The 26,041-nt window shown below is 42.7% G+C and overlaps 1 protein-coding gene and 1 long non-coding RNA gene across 4 annotated transcripts in view; one reads left to right on the top strand and one right to left on the bottom strand.

Annotated features, from left to right (window-relative positions):
• The window catches only part of ORC2 (origin recognition complex second largest subunit 2), a 48,006-nt gene extending 39,091 nt beyond the window's left edge, over nucleotides 1-8,915 (bottom strand). The window contains exons 1-3 of one of the 3 annotated variants that reach the window (XM_086784720.1): nucleotides 8,693-8,914; nucleotides 8,352-8,510; nucleotides 343-449 (exon numbers count right to left, since the gene is read on the bottom strand). In XM_086784720.1, the coding sequence (XP_086640846.1) occupies nucleotides 343-449; nucleotides 8,352-8,510; nucleotides 8,693-8,836 (410 nt within the window). In that variant the 5' untranslated portion in view covers nucleotides 8,837-8,914. Of the gene's footprint in view, nucleotides 1-342; nucleotides 450-8,351; nucleotides 8,511-8,686 lie in introns of all 3 variants that reach the window. The other 2 variants (XM_086784719.1, XM_086784721.1) reach the window with 2 other exon arrangements.
• A 4,062-nt stretch (nucleotides 8,916-12,977) lies between these two features.
• Nucleotides 12,978-13,384, top strand: LOC147611676 (uncharacterized). Its single transcript, XR_015263742.1, has 3 exons — nucleotides 12,978-13,033; nucleotides 13,112-13,208; nucleotides 13,286-13,384. It is a non-coding gene; the product is annotated as an uncharacterized LOC147611676 (long non-coding RNA).
• The last annotated feature ends 12,657 nt before the right edge of the window (nucleotides 13,385-26,041 follow it).

The following is a 26,041-nucleotide window of genomic DNA, read 5'->3' as shown; positions in this document are numbered from 1 at the left end:
AGCCCACAAAAGGAAGGTAGAGTTCGAGCCTTGAGACAGCAAGAATTAATGTCAAGTGTCCGCCTGGTTTCCAGCCAAGGCACCCCAGTTGGTCAAAAAGGCATCCTCTTGGCAGGTTCTCTTTGGCTGCGGGCACCCCCTTTGTGAACTCACCCTGTCCAACCTGACACTTATCATCCAATCATTTCTGGCCACCTCGACATAGGAACAGGTGCAATCCACATGAGATTGCAACATCAGGTCACATGAACCAAACAGTTATACAAGTACAATAGTCCAGCAAAAAAGGAGGCTCTTCGAGTGACGCAATGCAAGGCAAGTTGGAAAGTGATGCCAGCTTACCTCAGTTGAAAATGCCATTTGGGATAAAGCACCTTGTAACTGTAAAACAACGCTGCCTGCTCCTTCTCATGTTTGATAGGCACACTGGATAGAGCAGACCGCAATTCCTGATTGCCATATGGAAGCAGTGATCAAGTATAATCCACACCTATCTCATGTCAAAATTCATCAATCACACCAAGTACTTCAAAACTTTGTACAGAAAGCATCACACAAGTGGGTTTAGTTTGCAATATTATGCATTCATGGAGTGTCTGTTGCCCATTAAGCTTCAACAAAAAAGAACCCAGTAGGATGAGATGCAAGTGTAAAACAATGGAGTGGTAAAACACATCAAAACATTAATCTAAGCACACATGTTTGCACGAAAGTGGCCAAGCAATATGAAAGTCACCTGGTCGATTGCAAGTTCTACAAGAAGCCTGATGGTGAGAATAGCTTCATTTAAGTTCCGTGTCGTGCAGGCTTCATTGACAGCACAGTTCCTGTTGCTAGTGCTTGCCTCAGGATGCTACTTCCGCACCCTTGGAGTGCAATACCATGCAACTACTGATTCATTTTCCTCTCTTTTCTAGGCTCACAAAATGGTCTCAACTCTTATCTAGGTTAATTTTAGCCCTAGAAAAGTTGACATGCATGCATGGATCACAGAAAATGACAGAGGCATCATGTAGCTGCACAACAAAGTCATAGCATGGCTGGTGATACAAAGGAACCATTTAAACCTCAGTCAATTCTCTAAGCAAGAAAAGCATTCTTAACAACACAACTCTATTACCTCAAGAACCATCAACTGACGAGATACAGGTCAAACCGTCGATGGCACCACCATCTAATAAATGCTCCCACGACCAGAAATTCAGCAATAAATGCTGAATTAAATCCCAAAAAATGCTGCCTTTTTCCCTAACAGGCTGAAAGTGATGCGCCTGATTCTAAAGGGCTGGGCACAGCTTTTGCAAACCTCAAGAGGGCTGGGCAGCCTGTATGGGCTGCCCCATACCTGCCCTACAGCCATGCAAAGGCTGTTTTCTCCTGAATTTTGCCTTTAGCTTGCCCTAGGGCTGTCCTACAGCCCCTCCATGGAGGGTGGGTTCAGCTTGGGCCTTCCTGGCCCTCATGGGGTTGGTTCCACACCATTCCCATGCCCACACTAAGATCCGGGGTAGCCCCCCTTGTCCTAAACACTAACTACTCAGTGATCTAGCATCCGGTATCATACCAGATACACAGAATCATTGACATCATTCTAGAGGGAGACTCATAGCGCGGACTAGCACTGTTTCATGTGCAGGACAGTGCACACCTGACCTTGGACTCATGTGCAAGACAATGCACACCTGACCTCGGACAACTGAGATGGATCCCTGGCTGACTCGTCCCGGGGACTGGGCTCACGTGGGACCAGTTCACCATCCCAGGTCCTGCACCTTCTGTACAGAAATGTCTACGTGACATCCAAGTGCGGGATGCACGTGACACATCCACATAAAATTTGTCTAACTGTGCATAAATACATCTTGCATCCTTTCTCGTGTTAGACCATGAATAAAGAAGAGTGGATAGTCTCCTCGAAATGTCATCCTCGTGCCAAAAATCTCTACCATGAATGGAAAGTATAAACCTCTCCCAAGATGCTCTTTCAAGAGGATGCACCAAGCCCTCATGTCCACCTCTTTTATCAGTTGGCATCTCAATCATGTTAAAATCCCCTCCAATAATCCAATGGTCGGCAAGACACATCAACCTAGTGAGAGATTTCCAAACGACAATCCTCTCACCTCTATATGGTTAGGAGCATAGAGGTTGAGAATACCAATGCGTGTAGTGCCTTGCATAAGAAGACAGAGTTACAGACACCACCCTTGGTACCAATAGCTAGTGACCAAAAGGTGTGTCCCAAGAGAAGCTTGCCTGATCTCCCGCACTGCCTAGCATCCAATTTATGCTCTTGCAAGAGCAATACATCCATAGGTCCACTTGTAACTGCACAATGAAGCTAGGTTTTTACAATTTGTTTCCTCCGACACGAAAAAAAACCCCCAAGACCTTGAATGTTCCAAGATACAATCCTCATAAGGACTCAGAGTAGGACTGACCAGATCTCGTGGTCAACGAAGGACCCCCTTTAGAGACGGAAGTACTGTTAGAAGTCATCTCCTATCTATTTTTATACAACAAGGCCTTTGTTGTGGGTGTGCCCGCCCTTATGAGGTGTTTTATCATTTTTCCTCACTCCCCGTATTTTTTTCTCTATTTTTTCCATTTTTTCCAGTGGTGTGGAGGGATGCGCCAGAGGTTGGCAGGAGCACCTAGTGGCTGGCCGACTGTCCCATCTGCAGTCTTGTCGCTGGCCGACTGCCCAGACATCAGTCGTGGACTTCAGTATTGCTGGCCGACTGGATGTATGTAGTCGTGGACTTCTTTTTTGCTGGCCGACTGCATGAGCAGTCGTGGAGGGCCACCAGTGCTGGCCGACTGCTCACATGGGGCATATAAACAGGCCCCATGCTCCCACCACTTCCTCATTCAATCTTTTGCGGGATCTTCTTGTGTATATAAAGCAAAGTTACACGCCTATATCTCTCTCTCTCTTGTGCTGTATTTTTTTCTGCATGCGTTTTTGCTCGTGTTCCCAGATCTGGTCATCATCTCTGCTGCGTATTCTGACATGGTATCAGAGCCCTAGGCTCTAGATAGTTCTTGGGATTTGTGTGAGCAAGAGGGGGACTGTTGTGTGGCTGATTGGTGGACTGTTTTGGACTGTTCGGGAAGAGGAGAAGCAAGAGGACGGCGGGCTGATTTGCTGGACAGCCACTTGCAGGTATTAGTTCTTCTTTGTTCCCACCCACCCACCCTTTTCAGAGTACATCCCCGCAATGGCAGATCTGTTTGAGATGGCCGAGAGGCATGTGAAGATCCCGACCCTCCCCACGTTCCCGGTGGACCATCAGTTGGACGGGAGCAACTACGGCATATGGAAGGTTATGATGGAATATGTTCTGGAGTCTTACGATTGATTTCGTCGTTGTTGGAGTTCCACGGCTGGAAGTAGAGGAAGGGGAGTTACCGTCGATCCGAAAGGACCGGGAGGCTCAGACACAGATGTGGGATCGTGTCAACGCCAGGGTCCGTTCGTTTATCTTTCTCAACTGCACACCGCAAGTAATCAATCATGTAAAACATATGACGCTCGCCAGAGGTATATGGCAACATTTGGCTTCTCTTTACAACAGGGTATCGCCCATGAAGAGGATTTCCTTGGAAGTGCAGATGCGGATTATGAACCCTGCAAAGTCGTCGACGATGCGGGAGCATATTAACAAGCTACAGGCTCTTCAGCAGGAAGTTCTTTAGGCTGGGAAGGAGATATCATCAGAGGACATGGCCATAACGTTGGTGTCGCACTTGCCCTCTCAGTACTCAACATTTTACTCGTCTTTGATTACCAGTGGCAGGCTCAGCACCATCGCGTGGGAGGAGCTTGTGCCCATGGTCCTGGACCAGGAGAAACGATTCACGAAACCTCCTCAGGGTGGAGGTTCGGAGGCCTTAACTGGCCAACGATCGAAAGGCCGTAACACGGGCAAAGGGAAGGCTTCGTCGGAGAAGTCTTCTGAGAAGAAGTCCGTTACTGACCGCGAGAAACTAAAGGCAGAGAGGACCTGTAATGATTGTGGCGAGAAAGGCCACTATTGGAGGCTGTGTCCCAAGCGAAAGACCGAGAAGGGTGAAGATTCCTCAGCAGCAATCATGAAGACTCCGGCTTTTGTGCACCTGGAGGTGGTGGACACCGATGTTTCATTTTCTTCAGGCAGGGAGGAGATTGGACGACTCTCCGCAACGGATACTCGGGAGTAGATTCTCAATAGTGGTGCTTCCAAGCACATGACTCCTTCCCATTCCGGTTTACAAGATCTCTGCAGGCTTTCTGGTCACATACTTACTGGGGATACATCCACTATCCCAGTTCACAGTGAGGGCAGGATGGAGATAGTTCCCGATGGCACAGGGGGGAAGCATTCCTACCAGGTGTTGTATGTTCCGGCACTTGGTTTTCATCTGTTGTCAGTGCATCAGGTTTGCAAGACTGGCGTACGGATGGAGTTTGATGAGCACTTTGTTGCTCTCCGGGACAAAGCAACAGGCCAAGTGGTTTGGGAAGGTGGAGTGGAGAATGGAGTTTACAAGCTTTCAGCACTCTCTCTCCCAGGTCCTCAGGTTTGTGATGAGTGGCAGTCTGGTAATGGCCACTTGTGTGTGGATACGCTGCAGGTGCAAGCTTTCCGGGACCAGATGGTGGATAGCTTGCCAGTAGATGGCAGCAGTTGGCAAGAACTTTCCAATACTGATGTTGGTAGTTCTTGTGTTCGTGAGTCAGAGGAAACTGAACAGGTAACTTATGCTCTGATGTCTCGTAGTATTCGGGACAAAGAACCTCTAGTAGATGAGGATGTTCTTTCCACGGGGACCTTTCGGAAAGCCAGGCAGGTAGCAGTTGATTACTTGCAGAAGGAGGTGGTTTCTCCAGGCTTTGTGGTTCCGGATTCAGAGGGGGTGGTTGACAGGTTTCAGAAGGCCTTGCATGGTCTTCATCAGGTTTCCAAGACTTGTTTTTGCACCGTAACAAGTTGATCCTTGTGAGAAGTGTGATGCCTCTTTGACTCAAAAGTAGAATGCTTCATTGATCTGGTTGATGGACACCGGATTGGACGGGAGCTTCCTGATGAGGCAGTTGAGCTCATGGTTGCGGATGACTCTTTGGGAGAGGCAGGATTGCGTTTCCTGTGGTTTCTGCGGCATGCGAAGGATCATGGACTCTTGTACACAGGAGAGGGATTGTTGGATAGAGTCCGACTCCACGGTTGGAGTGACTCGGTTTGGGGAGGAGATCCGGACACGAGGAGATCTACTTCAGGCCCAAGAGCAGTTTTATGGAGCAGTAAGAGGCAATCATCTTTTGCCTTGTCGCGGACAGAGGCAAAGTACCGGGCTGCTTGTGATGCTACTTGTGAGGTGGTGAGGATGCAGAGGTTGCATTGCAGGTTTGGGCTTCCACTGGAGGAACCCATGGTCATCCAGAGGCACTTTGTTCGTGAACAGATCGTTGCAGATGACATCTTGCTAGAGTTCTGTTCGACGGAGGACAGTACAATGGACCTCTTCACGAAGTCGCTATCTCAAGATTTGCTCAGGCGGCACCCCAGCTCCCTGTGGTTGGTTTCACGGCGAGGAGCTGAGAGGGGGTGTTAGAAGTCATCTCCTGTCTATTTTTATACACCAGGGCCTTTGTTGTGGGTGTGCCCGCCCTCACTCCCCGTATTTTTTTTCCTATTTTTCCCATTTTTTCTAGTGGTGTGGAGGGATGCCAATGGTTGGCAGGAGCACCTAGTGGCTGGCCGACTGTCCCATCTGTAGTCTTGTGGCTGGTCGACTGCCCAGACATCAGTCGTGGACTTCTGTATTGCTAGCCAACTGGATGTATGTAGTCGTGGACTTCTTTTTTGCTGGCTGACTGCTCATGCAGTCGTGGAGGGCCACCAGTGCTGGCCGACTACTCACATGGGGCATATAAGAGGCAAGAGCAGAAGGGCAAGCGGGGGCAGCAAAGGGGCAGGCGGGGGCAGCAATGGGGCAGGCGGGAGCAGCAAAGGTAAAGCGGGAGAAGCTTGGGCAGAGGCGGAAGAGGTAGGCGGGAGCAGAATGGACAGAGGCAGGGCAGAGAATAGGCGACTGGGGCGGCAGAGGCGGAAGCAGCTGGAGCAGAGGCAGAAGGGGCAAGCGGGAAAAGAAGGGACACAGGCTAGGGCAAGAATCAGCAACGCGAGCTCACCCTTCCAATCCTGCCTGATATGATTGTGAAATGAACGATACCCTAATGGAGGGACCAGCCCGGTTCATCTAATCTCTAGTGTGGTGTCCGTTCACAAATATTTGTAAATTCTCTTTTTTTTTTACTTTCAGGATTATCTATACGTAAATCTTAGTGAATAATTAAATCATTCCTGCCACTACCTTTTGCACTTTCTCAAGTGCTAACGATTACATGCATGGTCTTGGTAAGCAGATCTACAAAGGAGCCAGAACATGTCTAGAGAGGAAGACACATCCTCGTCCATGCATACGGCAAGCCAGTGTTACCAATCTGGCAACTCCTCGTAGGTTGCCAAATCATGTTGCAAGCTACAATCCCAATATGTTGTTGCTTAGCAAGAAAAGAGGTTCCTTGGCTACCAATAAAGATCTCTAGTAGTTCCACCATACATGGAACAACACTATTGGGGCTTCCAATGAATTTTCAGACACAAGAAGAAAAGGATGGGGGTGTCCTCGGGCTGACTTTCATCTGTTGTTTCAATCATCTCTTACCTTTTTGAGCGCTAGAACAAGCACATTATGCAGCTATGATACTTCAACTGCCTAGTGAATGTTGAGATCAGAAAATGTGCTGCAGAGGGATTTGAATGTTTTACAATTCCTTCAAGTGTTCACAGTGTCCATGCTGAACAATACTGTGTGAGCCTTTAGAGACTCAGCACAAACAGTGAACCCTTGATAAATAGGCTATGGACAATGTGGCATGTGAAGACAATAGATGACGGTGGACAATGCTTTTTGGTTGAATGGCAGTTCTCTATGTCAGCAGCATGTCAAAGCCCCCCTATGTGCAGCTGAAGAAGGCTGTTGTTACAAGTCCTCACAACATTAGTACTCCTCACCTAGGGAACAAGTATGCAATAATGTGTGACAAATCTTCCTCTTTAGCAAAAAACAATTTTGCAACATTGTCATTGTGATTAATGCTTGTCCGGTCCATAAATCTGGAAACTGCTTGGTTAACTAAGATCCTATTCATGTCAAGAGCTCACAAGACTGACAGAGGTTTTTGTAAACAAATGCGCCTTGCGTCCACCTTTGTATCTAGGCATAGATACATAAACCAATGTGTAGTGTTTGTGTGAAAATATACCGAAAACAGGCATTTATTCAGCCCAAAAAGGGCCGACTTCTATGTTGGCCGACTTCTATGCTGGCCACTAAAAATCTCATATAAATATGAGGCCCTTCTCGTGTTCATCACCACCAACCTACGTGGACTTTGCGCATCTGCGTTTTTCGTCATATCATCATTTCACCGCCTGTGCCCTGGTCGCCTCACATCAGTGTTTCATCACCTGTGGACTCGTCGCCTAACTCAACACATCTTCCACGTGGACTTTGGCGCCCTGCAACCAGGCTGCGTTTCTCTTCTGCGTTTTCATCACCTGCTGGACTATTCGTGGACTGCGCGCCTCACTGTGTGCAGCACCTCCTCCTGCTGGTCAGAATACGCTGCCGTACTACAGGCTCATCTGCTGCATCAACTACTGCTGAACTGGCCGCCTAGATCAGCCTCACATCAGTGTTTTCGCAGCCCACTTCAGGTTCGCCTACAGCGCCTACTTCTGCTGCACTTCATCGCCTACATCAGGCTCACAGCAGCGTTTACATCGCCTACATCAGGCTGACTTCATCGTCTACATCAAATTGTCTTCAGCGTTTGCATCAGGCTTATATCAGCACTTTCATCAGGGTCACTCCAGCTCTGTTCACTGCGTTTTATGGGATAGCAACTCTCTCTGCTTATTCGGAGTCTCACATAGAGCTCCTGTACTGGACTTCATCTTTCATATTCACAACACCATTGCATGCTGTGTGTTTTACTCTGATCTTTCATATATTTGGTCCTTTGGTCTCTTTTGCCCTCACAGAGTTCTCGGAGGTCGAGGGCAGGTGGATCCTAGTGAGATAAGCATGTTAGAAAGACATTCTATCCTGTAGACAGGTGACCTCTTTCTACCCTAACACGAAGCAGCATTCTGACCATACCATGTTATGACATGTCTATCCCTGTAATGGGAATGGTTACCACCTGGCTCAATGTGTAAGCAGAATATGAACCTCTCAGTTAAACAATGACCCAGTACACAATCCAAAACCTTTAACAATAGACTAAATGGAGCACTTACATTTTCTTCCACTATATCCAAGTCAGAAACCTTCTTGGCGGAGCTTTTCACGCCCTCTGAGGCTTCGCGGGCTCGGTAATAACTTTGAGAAAAGGGGGGCTCCTCATCGTCAAAATGCTTCCCAGTAGCGGTCGGAGCATTGTCTACTTGCGACAGATCCTACAGCAAAGTGGAAATGGCCAATGAGGGCACTATTTTCTGCAAAGAAAAGAGTGCACAAAGCGTTAAACTGAGTGTGTGTGTGTATGTGTGTGTGCGTGCGTGTGTGTCTGTGTGTGTGTGTGTGTATGTGTGTGTGTGTGTGTGTGTGTGTAGAGAGAGAGTTAGGGTGAGACCTCAACCGCAGGGGGGGACAATTGATCTGAGTTTCGCTTTCTGTTGGGCTTCTTTCTGGGGGAGGCTGCCGGGGCTTTGAGTTGCTGTTGCTGCTTTGGTGGTTTTTGAGTGGAGCCAGCAGGCTTGTGCTGCGCTTTGTTTCGCCCCATTCTACTCTGTCAATCTTGAAGGAAATGGGCGGGAGAACTCGTTGTATCACCACATGCTTTAGGACGGGCGCCTGCGCCTGTCCACGGACATGGGTCTTTACACACTTGTATGATGCAATATGCCCTAAAATGACCATGATGCCAGGTGCCCTCCCCTCAGGACTATTTGACACACCTAGTTCAGGAGGGATCAACGGTTGGGAGGGGAATGACGAGCCCTGACCGTTGGATTCATTGAGAATAATCGAACGGAATCCAACGAGAATCTACAGTGCGAGAATCAATGCCGTAATTATGGCCGTAATGCCTCAATTATCACCTGGTTCTGGCCGCGGTTGGCTAAGGCCATTAATTTTTTTTGTTTTTAGCTAAACATAGTTTACACCAAGTTTACGCACTGAGGCGACCTAAGGGAGCTGGACGAGGCGCCCAGAGCTAGATTCAAACCAGCATTACAGAGAGGGGTTGAATGCAGCAGAGAGCTCCCCGCGCTGGACGAGGACGAGCTACGCTGCAAGTTGAGGGAGCTGGACGAGGACGGTGATTACAGAGAGCTGGACGCCCAGAGCTGGATGGTGCCGATGGTGATTACAGACGTTCACATTACAGAGCAGCAGAGAGCTCACCAGCGCTGGATGAGGACCCAAACCGTGACATCTGCTGTTGCGCCCCGACTCGTGCAAGCTTGAAGCCGTGAACTGCACGTGGGTGTGACACTCTGACTCTAGTGGCAATCCTTAGTTCGAGTGACAGCCTACAGGAGCTTGTACATCCTTGCCATGCCAGCCATCGATGCCATTTGACCCCTGGGTGTCAAATAGTCCCGAGGGTTCGCAGGGCCGCAACGGCTGCTATCTCCTCTCTGAACGGCTGCTATCTCCTGGCTGGGTGAGGGGGTCCTCTTGTCTCCCGGTTACTCTCTCTCTCTCTCTCTCTCTCTCTCTCTCTCTCTCTCTCTCTCTCTCTCTCTCTCTCTCTCTCTCTCTCTCTCTCTCTTTCTCTCTCTCTCTCTCTCTCACACACACACACAGGCACATTCACATGAGTATATCGCCTCTTAAGCTCTTTCCTCTCCCGATCAGAGACCTTTGGCTTGATCAAGCCTTGAGGAGGTAAAATATTTTGATATTTTCCTGAAGCAAAATATTAAGACGGAAGCACCTAAATGCTTTTGAAGCATTGCTTCCACTAGAGAACTTAAAATGTGTGTTTCAAAAGACTGTTATGAGAAGGTTTGATATCTTTATGGTGTGCTGTCTATTAGTCAAGATGAATGGTTTTCCTTTTTCGTTATGTGAGCATTCATACAATGCTTCCTTTAGTGCTAGGCTTCATTATGGCTGAGTTTGCCCTTGATCTACGGAGTCTATACCTTGCACTTTCCTTTAAAGGTGAATTTGGGCTTATCCTGGATTCATCTTCGTATATATATTGTTTGAAGAGGTGGTTTGTGCCATGCGTGGCAGATGACAAATATGATTAAGGCATAGTGTAGATAATTTTGGATGCTTTTGATTGAGTAAGTTCCTTTGCCCTCATGTGAATATACACATGTGAAGTTTTCATCCGAGTTACGACCAGTTGATATTGTGCTAATTCTTCCTATCTTTTTGTGGTGCATATGCCCTATCAACCCCCTTTTTTGCGCTAATTTTTCCTATTTAATGCTTCTATTAGTGATAGGTTTCATTATGGCCAAGTCTGCCCTTGATCTTCGAAGTCATACAAAAACTCAGTCTGTTGAACTTTGTATTGATGTATGCTCGTGTGTGTGGGGGAGCATATATTGGTACCTAATTCTACAACCGCTATTAGGCGCTCACGACGTTAGTAGGGATGTTGTAGTATTTGGTCAATACTATGCATGATGGAGCTAATGGTTATATGGTCTTGTGGATGGCTACCATGAGTCTATACCTTGCACTTTCGTTTAAAGGTGAATTTGGGCTTATCCTGGATTCATCTTGGTATATAAAGAAGGGAAGTAAGAAAGTCACATTAATGACCTTTTGAGGCCGAAGTTGGCCTATAAGACAAATTAGATACATTATTGGCAGTACATTCCACACTTTGAGATGCTATAAATGACACTAAGAAAAAGTGAAAAAAAGTAAAAGCACATCAAATAGAAACTGCTCTCGATAAGTGAGAGAGGAGAGAGTTGTGTGTGTGCGTCTTTGCATCGAGTCGCTTAATTACCTTTGCATTGAGTCATTGAGTCATACTTGAGTTGTGGATAAGCTTCACATGCTTAAGAAAAGTCAACTAATGTATGGTGTTTTTTTCATAAGGTCGATGGCTACCGATGATGAAACACAATTGTTTGAAGATGTTTTGCTTGACGACGATCGTACCGCCCGTTTGTGCATTGCTACAGAGGAGTGTCGCAGGTTGAATGTACGATACCTCAGGCGAGGTGATATGATGGACCATTTACGCAAAAAGCATCATATCAATGTAGATATTCCTATGCGAAAGGGTGGTCGTCCTCTAGGTCATCGCACTCAAGAGGCCCCAAGAGCTTTGTACACAAAGCAATGTCGTGCGCGCTTTGAAAATCCGGACCACAAGCTCAACAAAAACACGAGGACTCAAGAAGCTCGACTTAAAAAGAGGGCTGAAGAGGATTGGGAGGCAATGGGTGATGATGAAAGATCATGCTTTGAAAGCAAGGATACTTACATTAGAGAGAAGGTCGAGAGTGCAATGCAAAAATACCTCGCGGGAAAGGATATTCGCTTGAGTCGCACCAACAAGCGGATTGCTGAAGGCTATGAGAAACATGTGAGTATAGAATAATTGCTTTGGTTGGTAGTGCATTATATTCATGTGTGTTTGCATCATTTTGAGTAGTGTTTTCTTAATTTAGAGGCGATTAATAGAAGCGAAGGATAATGCAATGACATCCACACCCGCCGCCAATCCTTTAAATGATGGATCACATGAAGTACGTGACGAAGTAGTCACTCTGGTAATACTCTCCTAACAGAGGCTTAATGCTTTTTTCTCATTCTTTTTTACGTGGTAGAGGTTCTTTTATTGTCATTAAATTTATATTGCTCATTCTCTTTTATAGGAGAAGTTGGTGAGCTTTGACGATCAAGGGCCACTTTTGGCTCCTATGAAAGAGGATAGCGCTCGTACGTTCTTCGAGGGAAGCCGAATCTTGTGCTCATTGCAAATCGGTGAGTCAATGGAAACTCCCCTTGCAACTCATGCGCAAATGGCCAAAAAAGCGAAGGTGTATTAAAAATAAATTCCTTTATGTAAACGTTGCTTTCATAAAGTGTAGAATGGATATGTATCAAATGTTTCTCTAATTTTGCATAGGTTGGTATATCCACAAGGCTTGGGTCTCCTACTATTATTAGTGAATCCCCTCTATCTAGCACAAGTGCTCCCATTACCGTGGTCATTGCGAATGGAAGCACAACTATAGATGCTAACTTAAGTCAACCTTTGAAATGTGATGATTTCATTAAGAGGTAAGACTATTTAATAGGAGTCTTTTATCTTTCATGTGTGAATCATTTTCTACTTGCATGTATGATCATATGTCTTTTACACTATCTAGGTTTGAGAGTGGTCTTGCTATTCAGTTTGTGTCTCATGCATCGAATCAAGTTGTTGAGGTTGATGGTAGTCTTTTGGAGTCAATTGTGACTCAAAAAGCATCGACACGGACAATGAATTTGTGTCATATGTAAGTCTATTTTTATAAAAAGGCTTGATCTTTTCCATATGCATATGTATATTGCACGGGTGTGACATCAATGAACCACTTAATTTATAGGTGGTTCGAGAACACAATGCCAAGCCATGTCTTCGGAAAAGCATGGTTTTGTGACAGTCTTTGATATGCCTTTATGAAGGCATGTCGAAATCAAGAGGCAAAAAAAGCTTGATAGTTACTTTGGAGAGGTAGATGTGGCAAAGTACTTGTTTATCTTCTTTCCAATTGTGGATGGGTAGGTCTACTAACTTAGTACCTTTGATGTTCAAACTATCTATTAGGATGCTTAATGGATTAATGTGTTCTTGTTGCTTCTCATTCTACAGACATCATTGGCAACTTTTTGTGTTGTACAACAATATCCATAAAAGGCCAGTGCATTGTCCATGGGAGACTCATGGATTACTATATCTTGATCCACTCTCAAGGGTAGTGTCTCCAACTCATTTGTCATCTGTTTACAGGTACATATTGGCTACTTGTTTTGTTATCTTAGAACAAAAAATACCTTTTTTTACCATCTACACCAACTATGCTTTTAGGGCTTTGCAAATCATGGCTTCACATTGCTCTAACAACTCATTGAGGGAGTTTATGGAGAGGCCAAGGAAGTCCTTGGATACCTTGGAGAAACCACATGTAATAATCTTGGCACCCTTGTGATCACTAACCATGAAAATTTGCATTGGTTCACTCATTCTTTGATTCTTTGGCAGGTGCCGCAATAGCCTAATGCTATAGATTGTGGATTCTATGTCATGGCCTACATGAAACGGATGATTGAGGGAGCATATGGCAAACGATCGAAGAGCTATGTAAGATGCTTTTCTTGAGTCTTATCTCTAAGTTTCACAATTAAGGAGTTGTACTCATTCAATTTTATTTTCTCTTATGTGTGCAGTTGACTAGGACCTGGTTCAAACATGAGGTCGTGGAGTAGTTGAAGCTAGATTTGGCCGCATGGGCGAAGAAAAAGATCTTGGAGATACAATGAGTTCACCTTCTTTGTGTCGGCATAGTTTTGGATTCACATGATACTCATTTTGTATTGTGGCAACGATTTTGGGAATGATACTTTGCATTATTGCAAAGTTAGTTTGTATCGCAGCAAACTTATTGACAAACTTGACAAATATTTTGGCAATGATAATTTGCATTATTTCTTATCTTCTCTTGTTTTTCATGAATAACTCTACTATGTTGTGAATGTGAAGTCCCTCATGCTCCTTTCTAATGTGAGTTGTTGTGGATAATTTCTTGACAAACACAATTTCTTTAAAGATTGTGGTTCTTTCTTGATATTTAACTCTATTGTGATGTGAATGAGAAGTCCCTTATGCTAATTTTAATTGTGATGTGAATGAGAAGTCCCTTATGCTAATTTTAATTGTGAGTGGTCATGGATAATTTTTTAGCAAACACATTGTCTTTATGGATTGTAAATCTTCCTTGATGGAAAACTCCATTATGTTGTGAATGAGAAGACCCTTATGCTAATTTTTAATGTGAGTGGTTGTGGGTAATAGACAGACAATGGTCTGTACTCCCTTTGTTCTCAAAAAGGGCTCCTAAGTAGATGAACATAATCCTTAGAGGGTATGTGAATAAGATACTCATGCTTGTAATCCTTGTGTGATCCTAAAGTGAAACCTGTGTGAACCTAATGTGAACCTTGTGTGAACCGTAAACCCAATGAACTCATCATGGCAATGAGTCCCGAGAACATGTACCTTCGGGAAAATATTCACAGGGTTGTAAACCCTGAGTGAACCAAGTGTGAACCATGTGTGAACCAAGAGTGAACCCCATCAATTTATGGCAATGTGACCCAAGAGCATACAATTTTAGAAAAGTATTAGCAGGGTAGTGAACCCTGTGTGAACCATGTGTGATCCAAATGTGATCCAAGTGGGAACCATTTGTGAACCATGTGTAAACCATGTGTGAACCCAATAAATTCATGGCAATGTGACCCGAGAGCATGCACCTGTGGGATAATATTCATAGGGTTGTGAACCATGTGTGAACCCATTGTGAACCTTTTGTGAACCATGTGTGAACCCCATCAATTCAAGGCAATGTGAACCGAGAGCATGAACCGAGCATGAACCTTTGGGAAAATATTTACAGAGTTGTGAACCCTGTGTGAACCTTGTGTGAACCATTTGTGAACCAAGAGTGATTAACACTACTTGAACCCCATCAATTCATGGCAATGTGACCCGACAACATACAACTTTTGAAAAATAATAACAGAAATGAAAACCTCATTTGAAGTGAACCACGATCATAAAGACGCGGTAAAGAAAGCAAGACTCTTAATTCATTGAGGATGGAGTTGTGTAAAGCTTGATTACAAGAGAACAAGCATCCACTCAGAGGCCAACACGTTGCGCAGCATGTCTCCATTATCTTGAGCCAAGGAAAAGCATCTCTCTTGATCTACATCACCGCCGGGATCACATGACACAATTTTAGCAGTAACGCTAGAGGAGATCCCACATATTCTTACCACTTTTCCAACAAGAATACAATCACCACCACTTGGGGCCTGCCTTGATGTCAAGGGTAATATTGCATGGCATGTGCAACAAGTTATCCAGCATAAAAGTTTTTGAGCAACAATGGGGACACCAAATCCATGGTTTTTCTGGGAATCTCACTCGTTGCCGACCATGTTGATGCTTTCTTCTCAACACTGTGGTGAGTCTTTTTGGCCTGGAGGGTTGACAAGTTCCTATTTGCTCCTCTTCACTTATTGAAGATGCCCTTTGTATGCGTTTCCCCAAATGGCCAAGCCTCGTGCTTGTGACATGCTCCTGTATCTGATGGATGCCTCCTCGAGTGGGCATTTTGATCTGTCTAGGTGCTGGATCATCCATGAGGATTAATGTGCAACTCTTGAGATGGTCCAAAAGAGTTTCAAGATGAGATGAGTCACTCTCTTGCACACACACTTCAACTTGATCGAGCATGCTTCTTATTTCATTGATGCTCGCAAGTACATGACGTTTTGAAAGACTGGAGGATGCAACACTAATCTCAGGCATGTTTTGAATGCGCCCCTCGCTAACATTAGTAGTATCCTCCATAAGCATACTTCTTGTGCTGTCTATGACTGGGAGGATTGGAATCAGGTGACAAAAATGCTTCTCAATGATTAGCCTTAGGCCATATAGATGCTTGCAGTTGCTTGCAACATCCGGACAATCACAAAAATTGGTCTGCAAACTGACATGATACCATTTATTAGATGAAGCACTTAACATCTTGAATAGCAAATTTAGCTCATTTACTGCAATCACGGAAGAAGGCCGTTCTTCAAATCTTTGCAGCAATTTTTCTCCTTCCCATAAACGTGTTGTTTGCTGTTGAGTATGTCCATAGATATTGAATCGTCCGCAAAGGAGTTAAGTTAAGAAGTGAACATATTACTATGCAAAAGCAACCAACATAGTACCTATCTCTTGTTTTTGCTTGAAAAACTCTAATAAGGTCCCACCCATGCGAGTGCCACTTTGCGAGTCACCAATGATTGCATGTACCAAGTCCAAAACAGATCGATTAATCTGTGCATTCAATAATGTGTACTTTATATATTGCCATAGTCTCTCCACAATGTTTGTAGTGTCCACATTTCCATAATTGAAGAGGCGACCAAATCTTGGCCATCTAGTTCGCCAAGGGCAATCACTCCCACACCAACCATTTGTAACATATCTATGCACATTTGTGTTTAACTCATAATTTTGCAAGAGAATTTCATAGTTAAGCTCAAATGCAGCTTCTGTAGAGCTATTCAAAAGGGTACATTTAGGAGTAGAGATGGTCTTGGTACTCCTTGGGAACCTGCAGAATACATTACCAAACATTAATGAAGCGTATGGTAACCAATGAGAAGCATTACATTGGAAGTCAATGAATACCATACGCACTGTCTTGAGAGTAACCTAGAGAGCAATTGCTTCTTGTTCAGACCTTGGATCATTTGTGCTGCATAACATAAACCAAATACGTATGCCAATGAGTTGTTCAAAGAAAAACGCATTGCCATGTGCAGCATCCACTTATCTTGAATTATTACAATGAACGGTCTTTTTTGAGCAACCTCCACAGAAGGATTGTAGGGTTGACAATAGCACACCTACACTGCCAAGAAAATCTTGTTACTTTCAAGCTGCACTGGGCCTAGCACCTTACACACATGGCCAACTAAATTTCATACCTTGCCTTGTTTTTGCAATAGTTGTACCTCTTTCCACATTGCAACCCAATCATCTCCAGATAGCCTCCCTACAAAAGACAATAAATGCCATCGTTTGTTCATCACATTATTGCCAATTCAGTGAGAGGTATGTGCTAGTATGCTTTGTACCTTGCCATCTTATTTGGAAGGACATCATCGACACTTCTCGTGGTATCATAAAAAACCTATAGATTACCTTATCCACATTGGAGGCATTATCATAATGCAACTTCTCCTTTGACAAGGACATTTTTGCCACATGACGCGGAATTCCCACATCAAACAAGTCCTCTATACAACATTGGAGGACATTTTGATGCACAGGTAGATGATACAAGTCTTCTCGTGAGCCTCCCACACGTCCTTGATGATAGGGATATAAAGTGATGGAAGCAATATCAGAGACATGGTCAATACGTACTGCAACACGAAAAGGACATCCACACCTTTTAGATTTTCTTAGCCTTCTCTTGCTTCCTTGCCTTCGAGGTTCCCTGCCTCTACGACATGCATAGTCAATTACCTTTTTCTTTCCACATGAACTATTTCTGGAGCGAACAAACACTAGCCGTACTTTGTGCTCAATGACAATGTCATCTAGTGCTTGACCCAAATTAGAAACTGCGATGTTCACGTATTCCTGCTTTGCTAGATTTGTGTTCAACCTGTTAATACCATTTGTTCTAAGCGCTCTTTTGGAATCTTCACTATGCGAACAACTACAGCTATGTAGAAGATCTTTTACAAACTGTATTGGGATGCCTTGCCTTCTTATATCCATGCACCAGGCGCTCTTGAGCATGCACAAAGTGTCATGAATATCACGGTGGGATACTCCATCTTCTGCCATGTGACATTCTCTAACAATTGTGGCCCACTCATTTATATGGGATATTTTTAAATGTGGTGAAGAGACCAAGCATAGGTTAGAGCACCCATCTTCATTCTTTTGTAGCCGCAAATTGTCCCGTAGTTTTCTCCATCGCTTGAGATCCAAAGAACCTGTGCTGTCACATGCCTTTATCTCCTCTAATCTCGTGGAATCGTTATTTTCAAGAGCTCCCTTCATTAAGTTGTAACTTGCTTTGTTGAAGGAGTAAAATCGTTGAGAAACATACCAATGTGGATCAAGCAGAAAAAAAATACTTGAGTTGATCTCCAAGTTGAGAGGTGGTCTTGGGGCTTCGCATGAACGGCCTTCATTGGAGCTTGTTTCAACGATATTGTCCTTGGATGTAGAGAGCTCACTGTCAGTAATACTATCATTGGATGTAGAAAGTCAGAATCGTACTCACTTGATTCACACCATAGCCAATCCTCAAATGACCACACCGGTCTGTCAAGATCACTGCTTGCAAAGAAAGATGCCATAACACACTCCTTGAATAGTTGATAACTTTAACCTTGCACTAGTTTACTAAAAAAATCCCATCATTGTTTAAACCAGAAGCCAACCCATTCACATCAAGATCACACAAGGTTCACATTAGGATGACATTGCTACTAGTTCACATCAAGATCACACAAGGTTCACACTGGGATGACATTGCTAATAGGTCACATTACACTCAGAAATAGGCCTCACCACTAAAGGGAGACTAAAGGGAGCCAAATGCCAAATGGGCATAAATGATCCAAAGGGGGTGATAAAGGAGCTTTAATTCAAAAAAGATGCCTTGCTTTAAAGTCCGCACCCTCTTTAATGCTGACAAAAGTGCGTCCTGACCCCCCCGCCGCCGCCGCCCCTAGTTCACACAGGGTTCACACTTGGATTTCACAGGGATTACACATGGATCACAAAATCCGACGGCCCACCCGATCCTCGATTTTTGAGCGACAATGTCTGCCATTGATCCCCTTTGAAAAAAGGGGTGTCAAATAGTCCCGAGGGGTGCCCTCCTATAAATGGGCAAGGAATCATCGGGCAATAGCTCAGTTGTTAAGGTGTTTGGTTGATATGCTCCCCCGAGGTTATGGATTCAAACTTTGCTGGCTACCCCGAATCATGCTACCTTGTAATGTTGCCTGCGAGTGTGGTGTTTATAAAAGGGCATGCGAGGCCCTGAGAGGAGTCCTCTCATCAACTAGGAATTAGTTGCACAAACTTTTTCAAAAAAATGGGCAACTAATGGTTGTATAAATCTACTCCCTTTTACTTTTAAAGCTGCCAGTCACAAACGAGAAGCTTCAAAAAACACCTCTTGGTGACAAGCTGCCTAGCTACTCAAATAGCAAAAGCACCTCTTAGTGATCTACAAAGTGCCTAGCTACTCAAGTAGCATTAAAAAATCCTTCTTATGGCACTCCATCAAATCCTAAGACCCTAGGGTAACCATTCCAATAAGTGTGCATGTTCCGGTTCCCACTCACTTGGCCCCCAAATTTAAGGGCACAATCTACAAAAGTATGCCTTGCCCTAATTGACAAAATTGTGATACAATATTGTTGATAAAATGTTCTTCTACTTACCCTTCATTGCCATAAAACGAAAGCAACCATGGTATAAAATTCCAATGCTTTCTTTTAAAAATTACATCTTCACATGTGTGTGATAATGGGGGAATCACCTATGTACCTAAAATTTGCAAAAACATAGGTGATCGAAAGGCAAATGTTGGAAAACGTTAGGTGCCCTTAATGTGCCACAGTTACCCTATACCCTCAATGCATCATATACATGCTCTATACGGTTCAAGATATGAAGTGAACTTAATCTTCGATACCTAATGTAAAGTGATAACAATGGAAGAATTGCACAAATTGTTTGCACCTTAATTTTGACGAAGAATTGCATAGACTCACTTGAGATGCGAAGTTTGCACCTTAGTTTTAACACATAATAGTGATAACAATGGAAGAATTGCACTTTAGTTTTGACACATAATAGTGATAACAATGAAAGAATTACACAAACACACATCCAAATTATTGTGTACCTTGTAGAAGTAATGAACAATGTATAATGTGACAAATTGAAAACGACTTGGCAAAGGTTCTAACACTTTGGTGATCGACGTAGTAGATTTAGCCTCCTTCCATGTTAGAGTATTAGCATTAGCTCCTATGCAAATCTAGAAGGCTTACGTGAGACCAAATGGCTATTGTAGTGACTACACATGTTCATGTAACTCAAAATTGATTTAAGTTAGATTTAGCAAGCTAGAATATAATTTCAAGGCATGCTTCACCTCGAATACATACTAAATTTTCAAATCTCGAATATATACTAGCAGGCTTCACCTCAAATATATAAAAATTTCAAATATCATGAACAAAATAGTGAAATACTAATTCTCAAAACTCTAGTGGTATCCTCATAAATAAGACCTCCACTTGCTCTTTATAGTACATCGGGACTTAGTTCCAACACTACACATTAGTTAGTACTTTGCATGTAGATAAGTCTCAAATCGCCTCTAATCACGAGTGAAGGACTCTTCAAATGATAGTCTAGCTATAAGGGCCCTACAATACTATTGCTCTGCCCACTTATAGTTCTATGTCATAAAGGAGATTATATAAAAAAGAAGGGAAGGGAGTGAGAAAGGGGGGGGGTGCATAGACTATAAACATATATAAGATCTATAATAAATATCCTTAGTTTTCTCAAAGGATATAGAACTTGATAAAAAGATTGAAAACAATCAATCATACAACTCTTTCAAATTGGTGGAACTCTTTGTGCCTCACATTATAGAACAACACTTCTATGTACTATAGTAAAAAATTTCGCTAAGGCCTACTTCACAAGCATCTACCACCATGAACAATGCCCACAGGGTCATCCACAAAACATGGACACCAAAATGTCTTACAATGAATCTTTATCGTTGACAAGTGGGCAGGACTACTTGTATGCCAACTCACCCAACCCACTAACTCACTTACTCGTCGACTCACTCAATCACATGCTCACTCACTTGGCCATTGACTTGATCATCCATTACCTCGCCCTATTGCTCTTCGTCCTCACTCGCCCTATTGCTCTTCGTCCTCACTCGTCCAATAGGTCACTCATCTACTCGTCCACACTACCTCACATTGTTGCACTTCGTCCCACCAATTCACTCATCCGACGTGTCGCTCATCCACATTGCCACCACCAATGATCACCCACTTATACATACATGTGCTACTTCTCCTCAAGTAATGTAATATTCTCCCATCTGTTCTCCTTTTTTCCCAACGAAAGCCATTGTTGCAAGTTGATCATCTCTCTTGAGTGTAATCTCATCTAAACCTCCTCCTCTACATCCCATATAGCTTTGCACTCTCTATGAGAACTTCTAAGATAAAAAGAAACCACGATGGCCTTTATAAGGCGACTTGCTTAATATTGTCTCGTGACTAATTCCCCTTTAGTGTCTTGTAATGGCATATGTTAAGGGGGGAGGAAGGGGATGAGAGAGAGAGAGAGAGAGAGAGAGAGAGAGAGAGAGAGAGAGAGGGAGAGAGAGAGAGAGAGAGAGAAAGGGAGAGTTAAGGCTAGTGAGTATGTCAAACTTGTGTGTCTTGTATGGCATATCTTGAGAGAGAGAGAGAGAGAGAGAGAGAGAGAGAGAGAGAGAGAGAGAGAGAGAGAGAGAGTAGGCAAGGGAGAGTTAAGGCTAGTGCATGTCAACCTTGTATCATCAAGGTAAGGAGAGTAATCCCCCTTGTGTGTCTTGTAATGGCATACCTTAAGGGGGGTGAGAGAGAGTAGGCAAGGGATAATTAAGGCTAGTGAGTATGCCAACCTAATATCATTAAGGTAAGGAGAGTTTGTGGACTAGTGTGGCTTTGAGCTTTCTCAGCAAGGGTGGTATTATATCCCTATTGGGTGGGTACACTTAAACAAGTCCCCTTCCTCCCTACCCTTAGCATATCTAGTACATTCTCTGAGCACTCAAGGGTAGCATATCTTATCTAGGATTGTCTCACCATCTACACATATGTAAAAATCTATGACAATCGTAGTGGGATATTCATCCTTGTTGCCAAGGAGTTACAAAGGAGTGTTATGGCTTGCACAACCCTTTGCAAGATTACTTAAACACTAAGCTATGCTCACATCAACGTGTCATGGAGGACTTGCAGATTTTTTGAGCTCGTATCTCTTGAAGACTCCAAGCTCCCCTAGTTGGTGCTAGACTCCAAGCTCCACTAGTTGGTGCTAGCTTATTCTCCTCCAAATCCCTCTCCTTGTTGTCACTAGCTCCCCTTGCACCTACAAGGACTCTCACTCTCACACAATAAATTAGAGGCATATGCACTAAGAATTCTACAATCTACTCTCACATGATAAATAGGAGGCACATACACCAAGAATTCTATAGTCGACTCTCACACAATAAACAGGAGGCACATACACCAAGAATTCTACAATCTACTCTCAAGTCTCTCTCACACACAAGACTAGAACACAAGAGAGCAAGTAGTAGACAAGCAAGGCACAGAGGGGGATTGTATCTTAGATTATGAGAAAAAGTCACTTATGGACAATTAGCCCTTGGGCACCCAAAAACTAATTATGAGCTTGGCCAGATTTTCCCATAATACAACATTTACAGTGTTGTTCACGACACTTATTATAAGCAATCTCTCATATGTAGAAAAGAGATGTTGAGTTAATATTCCCCCCCACTTGATGTAGATTCCATTCTAAAAAACTTTATTTCTTAAAGGCGTCTTATCTGGATCTTTGAGTTGGTAGTTGCTTTATAGTTATTCAGAGATAATAAAAAGGTGTCCAAAATCGTGTTTCGATCATGTCTTCAAATGTAGTATGCATGAAAGGTGGCATACATCTAAGGTTGTGGTAATAGTACATGACGACATCCTCTTCCAGCCGCCTCCCCCCCCATTAAGATCAAACTTCATGGCTTCTCAATTGAACGTGTATATATAATCATCTACTTGATTAATTAGGACAATCAGTAGCTTGAAGAATTCAACTATCGTTCCACAAACTGTTGGATCTGGTATATTCAGTTAAGCCGTTTGGACTATTTTAGCATGTAATTCTGCTGCATATTCAAGGTATCAAAGGTGCTATATTCAAAAAAGAAGGGAAAATTGAAGTAACAATGGGAATTTATGTCCCTTTGAGCTTTCGTCAACCTCCTTTTTTATCAACTTGTGCAAAGGTTTTATTTGGAGTGCCCATGGAGATCTTATGTAAAGTCCTATATTTCAAGCAAGTGTATATGTCATGCTAGTTGAATACCATTAGCTGTAAGTTGTTGTATACGTACCAACCACATTTGGCATGATCTCTTTATATCCTCGCCTCTGCTTTCACGGGGTACTTGCTACACCATATTTTGTTACAATAGGTGATCATGTATATAATGATCTTGATTTTTAAAAGATCTCTTGGGTTTGGATTAGCTAACTTTGTGTGCCTAGCCACATTTTCCCAAACTCCAACATTTATGGCCTTGAAGCCCTGTGTGACTAGGTATGGTAACCATGGCTAGTTTGTTGTATTTACATAGGCCTCTTATTGTTTAGCATAATAGGTATTATGGGATCGAAAGGTTTGATTTAATGCAAAGCTTTCATCTCGAGTTTGGGTTTGAGTGTAGCAAGTTATCTATTCGGATCATTGGCTCATAATCACGTGCAGGCGCGTCAAGTATAACATATGTTCTTCCTTTAAGAGCCATCAGATCTTCAAATAGAACCTCGTGCTATTGTGGATTGGTCATGATGGTTGACATAGCTTTAAGCAACTCGTTCAGGTCTAGAGTGTTAGTGCGGGAAATCAAAAGTTGGGAAAAAACAAGAAGAAGGTTCAATGTCTTTTTATTTACAAAAACCTTCCACATAAGAAGAAGGTTTAGATAGAGCCTTGTGCTATTGTGGATTCGTCATGATGGTTGACATAGCTTTTCGGCAACTCATCGAGGTGTAGAGTGTTATGTGGGGAAATCAAAATTTGGGAAAAAAAGAAGAAGGAGGTTTAATATCTTTTTATTTACAAAAACCTTCCAAAGAAAACTATGAGAGAGCATCCCAACCCCGTGTTAGAGAAGAACAAATGAGACTAACCCAAGAGATTAGATGATGTCGGGATAGGTGTAGAAAAACCGCTCATACATCCATTTAGCATTTTCGCCCGAGGATGATTTTTGAAGGTCAAAAGATATCTATTATATACAGTACCTGCCGGAGTAGTAGTGGTCTCATGGTCAATAATAGCCTCAGGTTGAAGTTCCTCTACTTGGTCAATAAGACTAGGTGCTTTCTCGTTTACAGGATGTGCAGGAATTGGTCCCCTATAAGGCCTCAAAAGACTAATATGAAAAGAATTATGAATTCTCCAATGAGAAGGAAGTGAGAGCCTATATGCTAGGTCATTAATCTTATGAGTAATTTTAAAAGGACCATAAAAATGAGGAGCTAACTTAACAAATAACAGGATTAGTCTCAACACTTTTAAGATATCTCTTTTCATCAATACAAAGCAAAACATATTGACCTTCTTGAAAAACCATGTGCTTTCTTTTCTTATTAGCTTGTTTAGTGTATTTCAGTTGTGTATTAGAAATAGCTTTACAAACATGATTATGAATGAAAGTGAAATCAATCGTGAATTGATCTGCAGGTTCAATAGTGTGTGACAAATGAGTGATTAGAGTAGGTAAAGTTTTTCCATACACAATTGCAAAAGGTGCCTTCCTAATGGATGAATGCGGTGTGTTGTTATGAAAAAATCAAATTTAGTGGCTAGATTATCAAACAATGTACTCTAGAAATCACTGCAAAACTTAGAATCCCTATTAGAAATAATCACTTGTGGTAAACCATGATGTGTGAAGATGTGTTTAACAAACAAATGTGCAGTAAGAGTCTTTTTACAAGGAAGAAAATATGCTTGTTTGCTAAACCTATCAACAATGGTCTAAATCATATCATTCTGGTTCATAGTCAATGAAAAACCAGTGATAAAATCCATAGAAATCTATTCCCAAGGAGCATTAGAAATAGGAAGTAGCATGAGTAAACCAAGTTTCTTGCCCTTAGAACTCTTTAATTTTTGACAAACATCACATTCAGACACAAATTTAGCTACATCATTTTTCATTTTAGGCCAATAAAAGTCATTAGAAATAGTCTGGACTGTAGATGAATGAAACACCTCGATGCCCCGCATAAGGTGGCTGATGTAATTCCTCTAAAATAGAATGTTAAAAGGTCGAGTATTGCATAATCTTTTCTGGAAGAAAAGATATCCATCATCGTAGGAATACTCAGCAAAAGGTGTCCAATGATTGTCTCTCAATCTAGACCAAATATCACTGAAGTCAGGGTCTTGTTCATAAGTTTCACGCATAGAGTCAAAAGATGTATTCTCAATCACATAAATATATTGAATGGAAGGTCTTCTACTCAAAGCGTCAGCAACTACATTTTCTTTACTAGGTTGGTATCGAATAATAGGCTGAAAACTTTGAATAAAAGCTGCCCATTTAATATGTCTATTTGAAATAAGTGGTTAAGAAAGCAAATATTTGATACTCTGTTGATCAGTCTTTATAAGAAATTCTGAGCCCATCAAATAATGTTTCCAAATTTTCAATGCATGGACTACAACAAACAACTCCTTGTCATAGGTGCTATACTTGCTTTCAACAAGGGCAAAATTTCCTACTCTCAAAATCAATAGGATGACCATCTCATTAATACAGCACCAATGCCCTTACTACTAGTATCGGTTACAACCACAAAGAAAAGATGTGAAAAATCAGGTAATTGTAACACAGGTGCATGAGTAAGTGCATATTTTAATGCAAGAAAATATTTCTCTTGAAGTTCGGTCCACTCGTAAGGTTTGGTTTTCTTGAGAAGTTCAGCGAGATAGTGCGCCTTATATGCAAAATTACGGAAAAATTTGCGATAATAGCTACACAACCCTAGAAAAGATCATAATGCATGAAGGTTGTTGGGACGTGGCTATGTCGCAATAGTTTCTATTTTCTTGGGATTAACATGTATGCCCTTAGCAGAAACTATATGTCCCAAATACTTAATCTCACTCTGGGAAGAAACTACTCTTTTCGAGATTAATGTAAAGTTCATTTTTCTTGAGCAAATTAAATACAATTTCCAAGTGTTTTTCGTGCTCTTCTTCAGATTTACTAAAAACTAACATATCATTGAAAAAGACAACCACAAAGTTTTGATGTTCAAGAAAGATTTTATTCATCATATGACTAAAAGTTGCAGGAGCATTAGTAAGACC

This window comes from Cibotium barometz, chromosome 47 (genome assembly GCF_041138505.1).
Source record: "Cibotium barometz isolate CiBa-2024 chromosome 47, ASM4113850v1, whole genome shotgun sequence".
Classification (NCBI taxonomy): Eukaryota; Viridiplantae; Streptophyta; class Polypodiopsida; order Cyatheales; family Cibotiaceae; genus Cibotium; species Cibotium barometz.
This window is presented reverse-complemented; position numbering and strand designations above follow the sequence as displayed.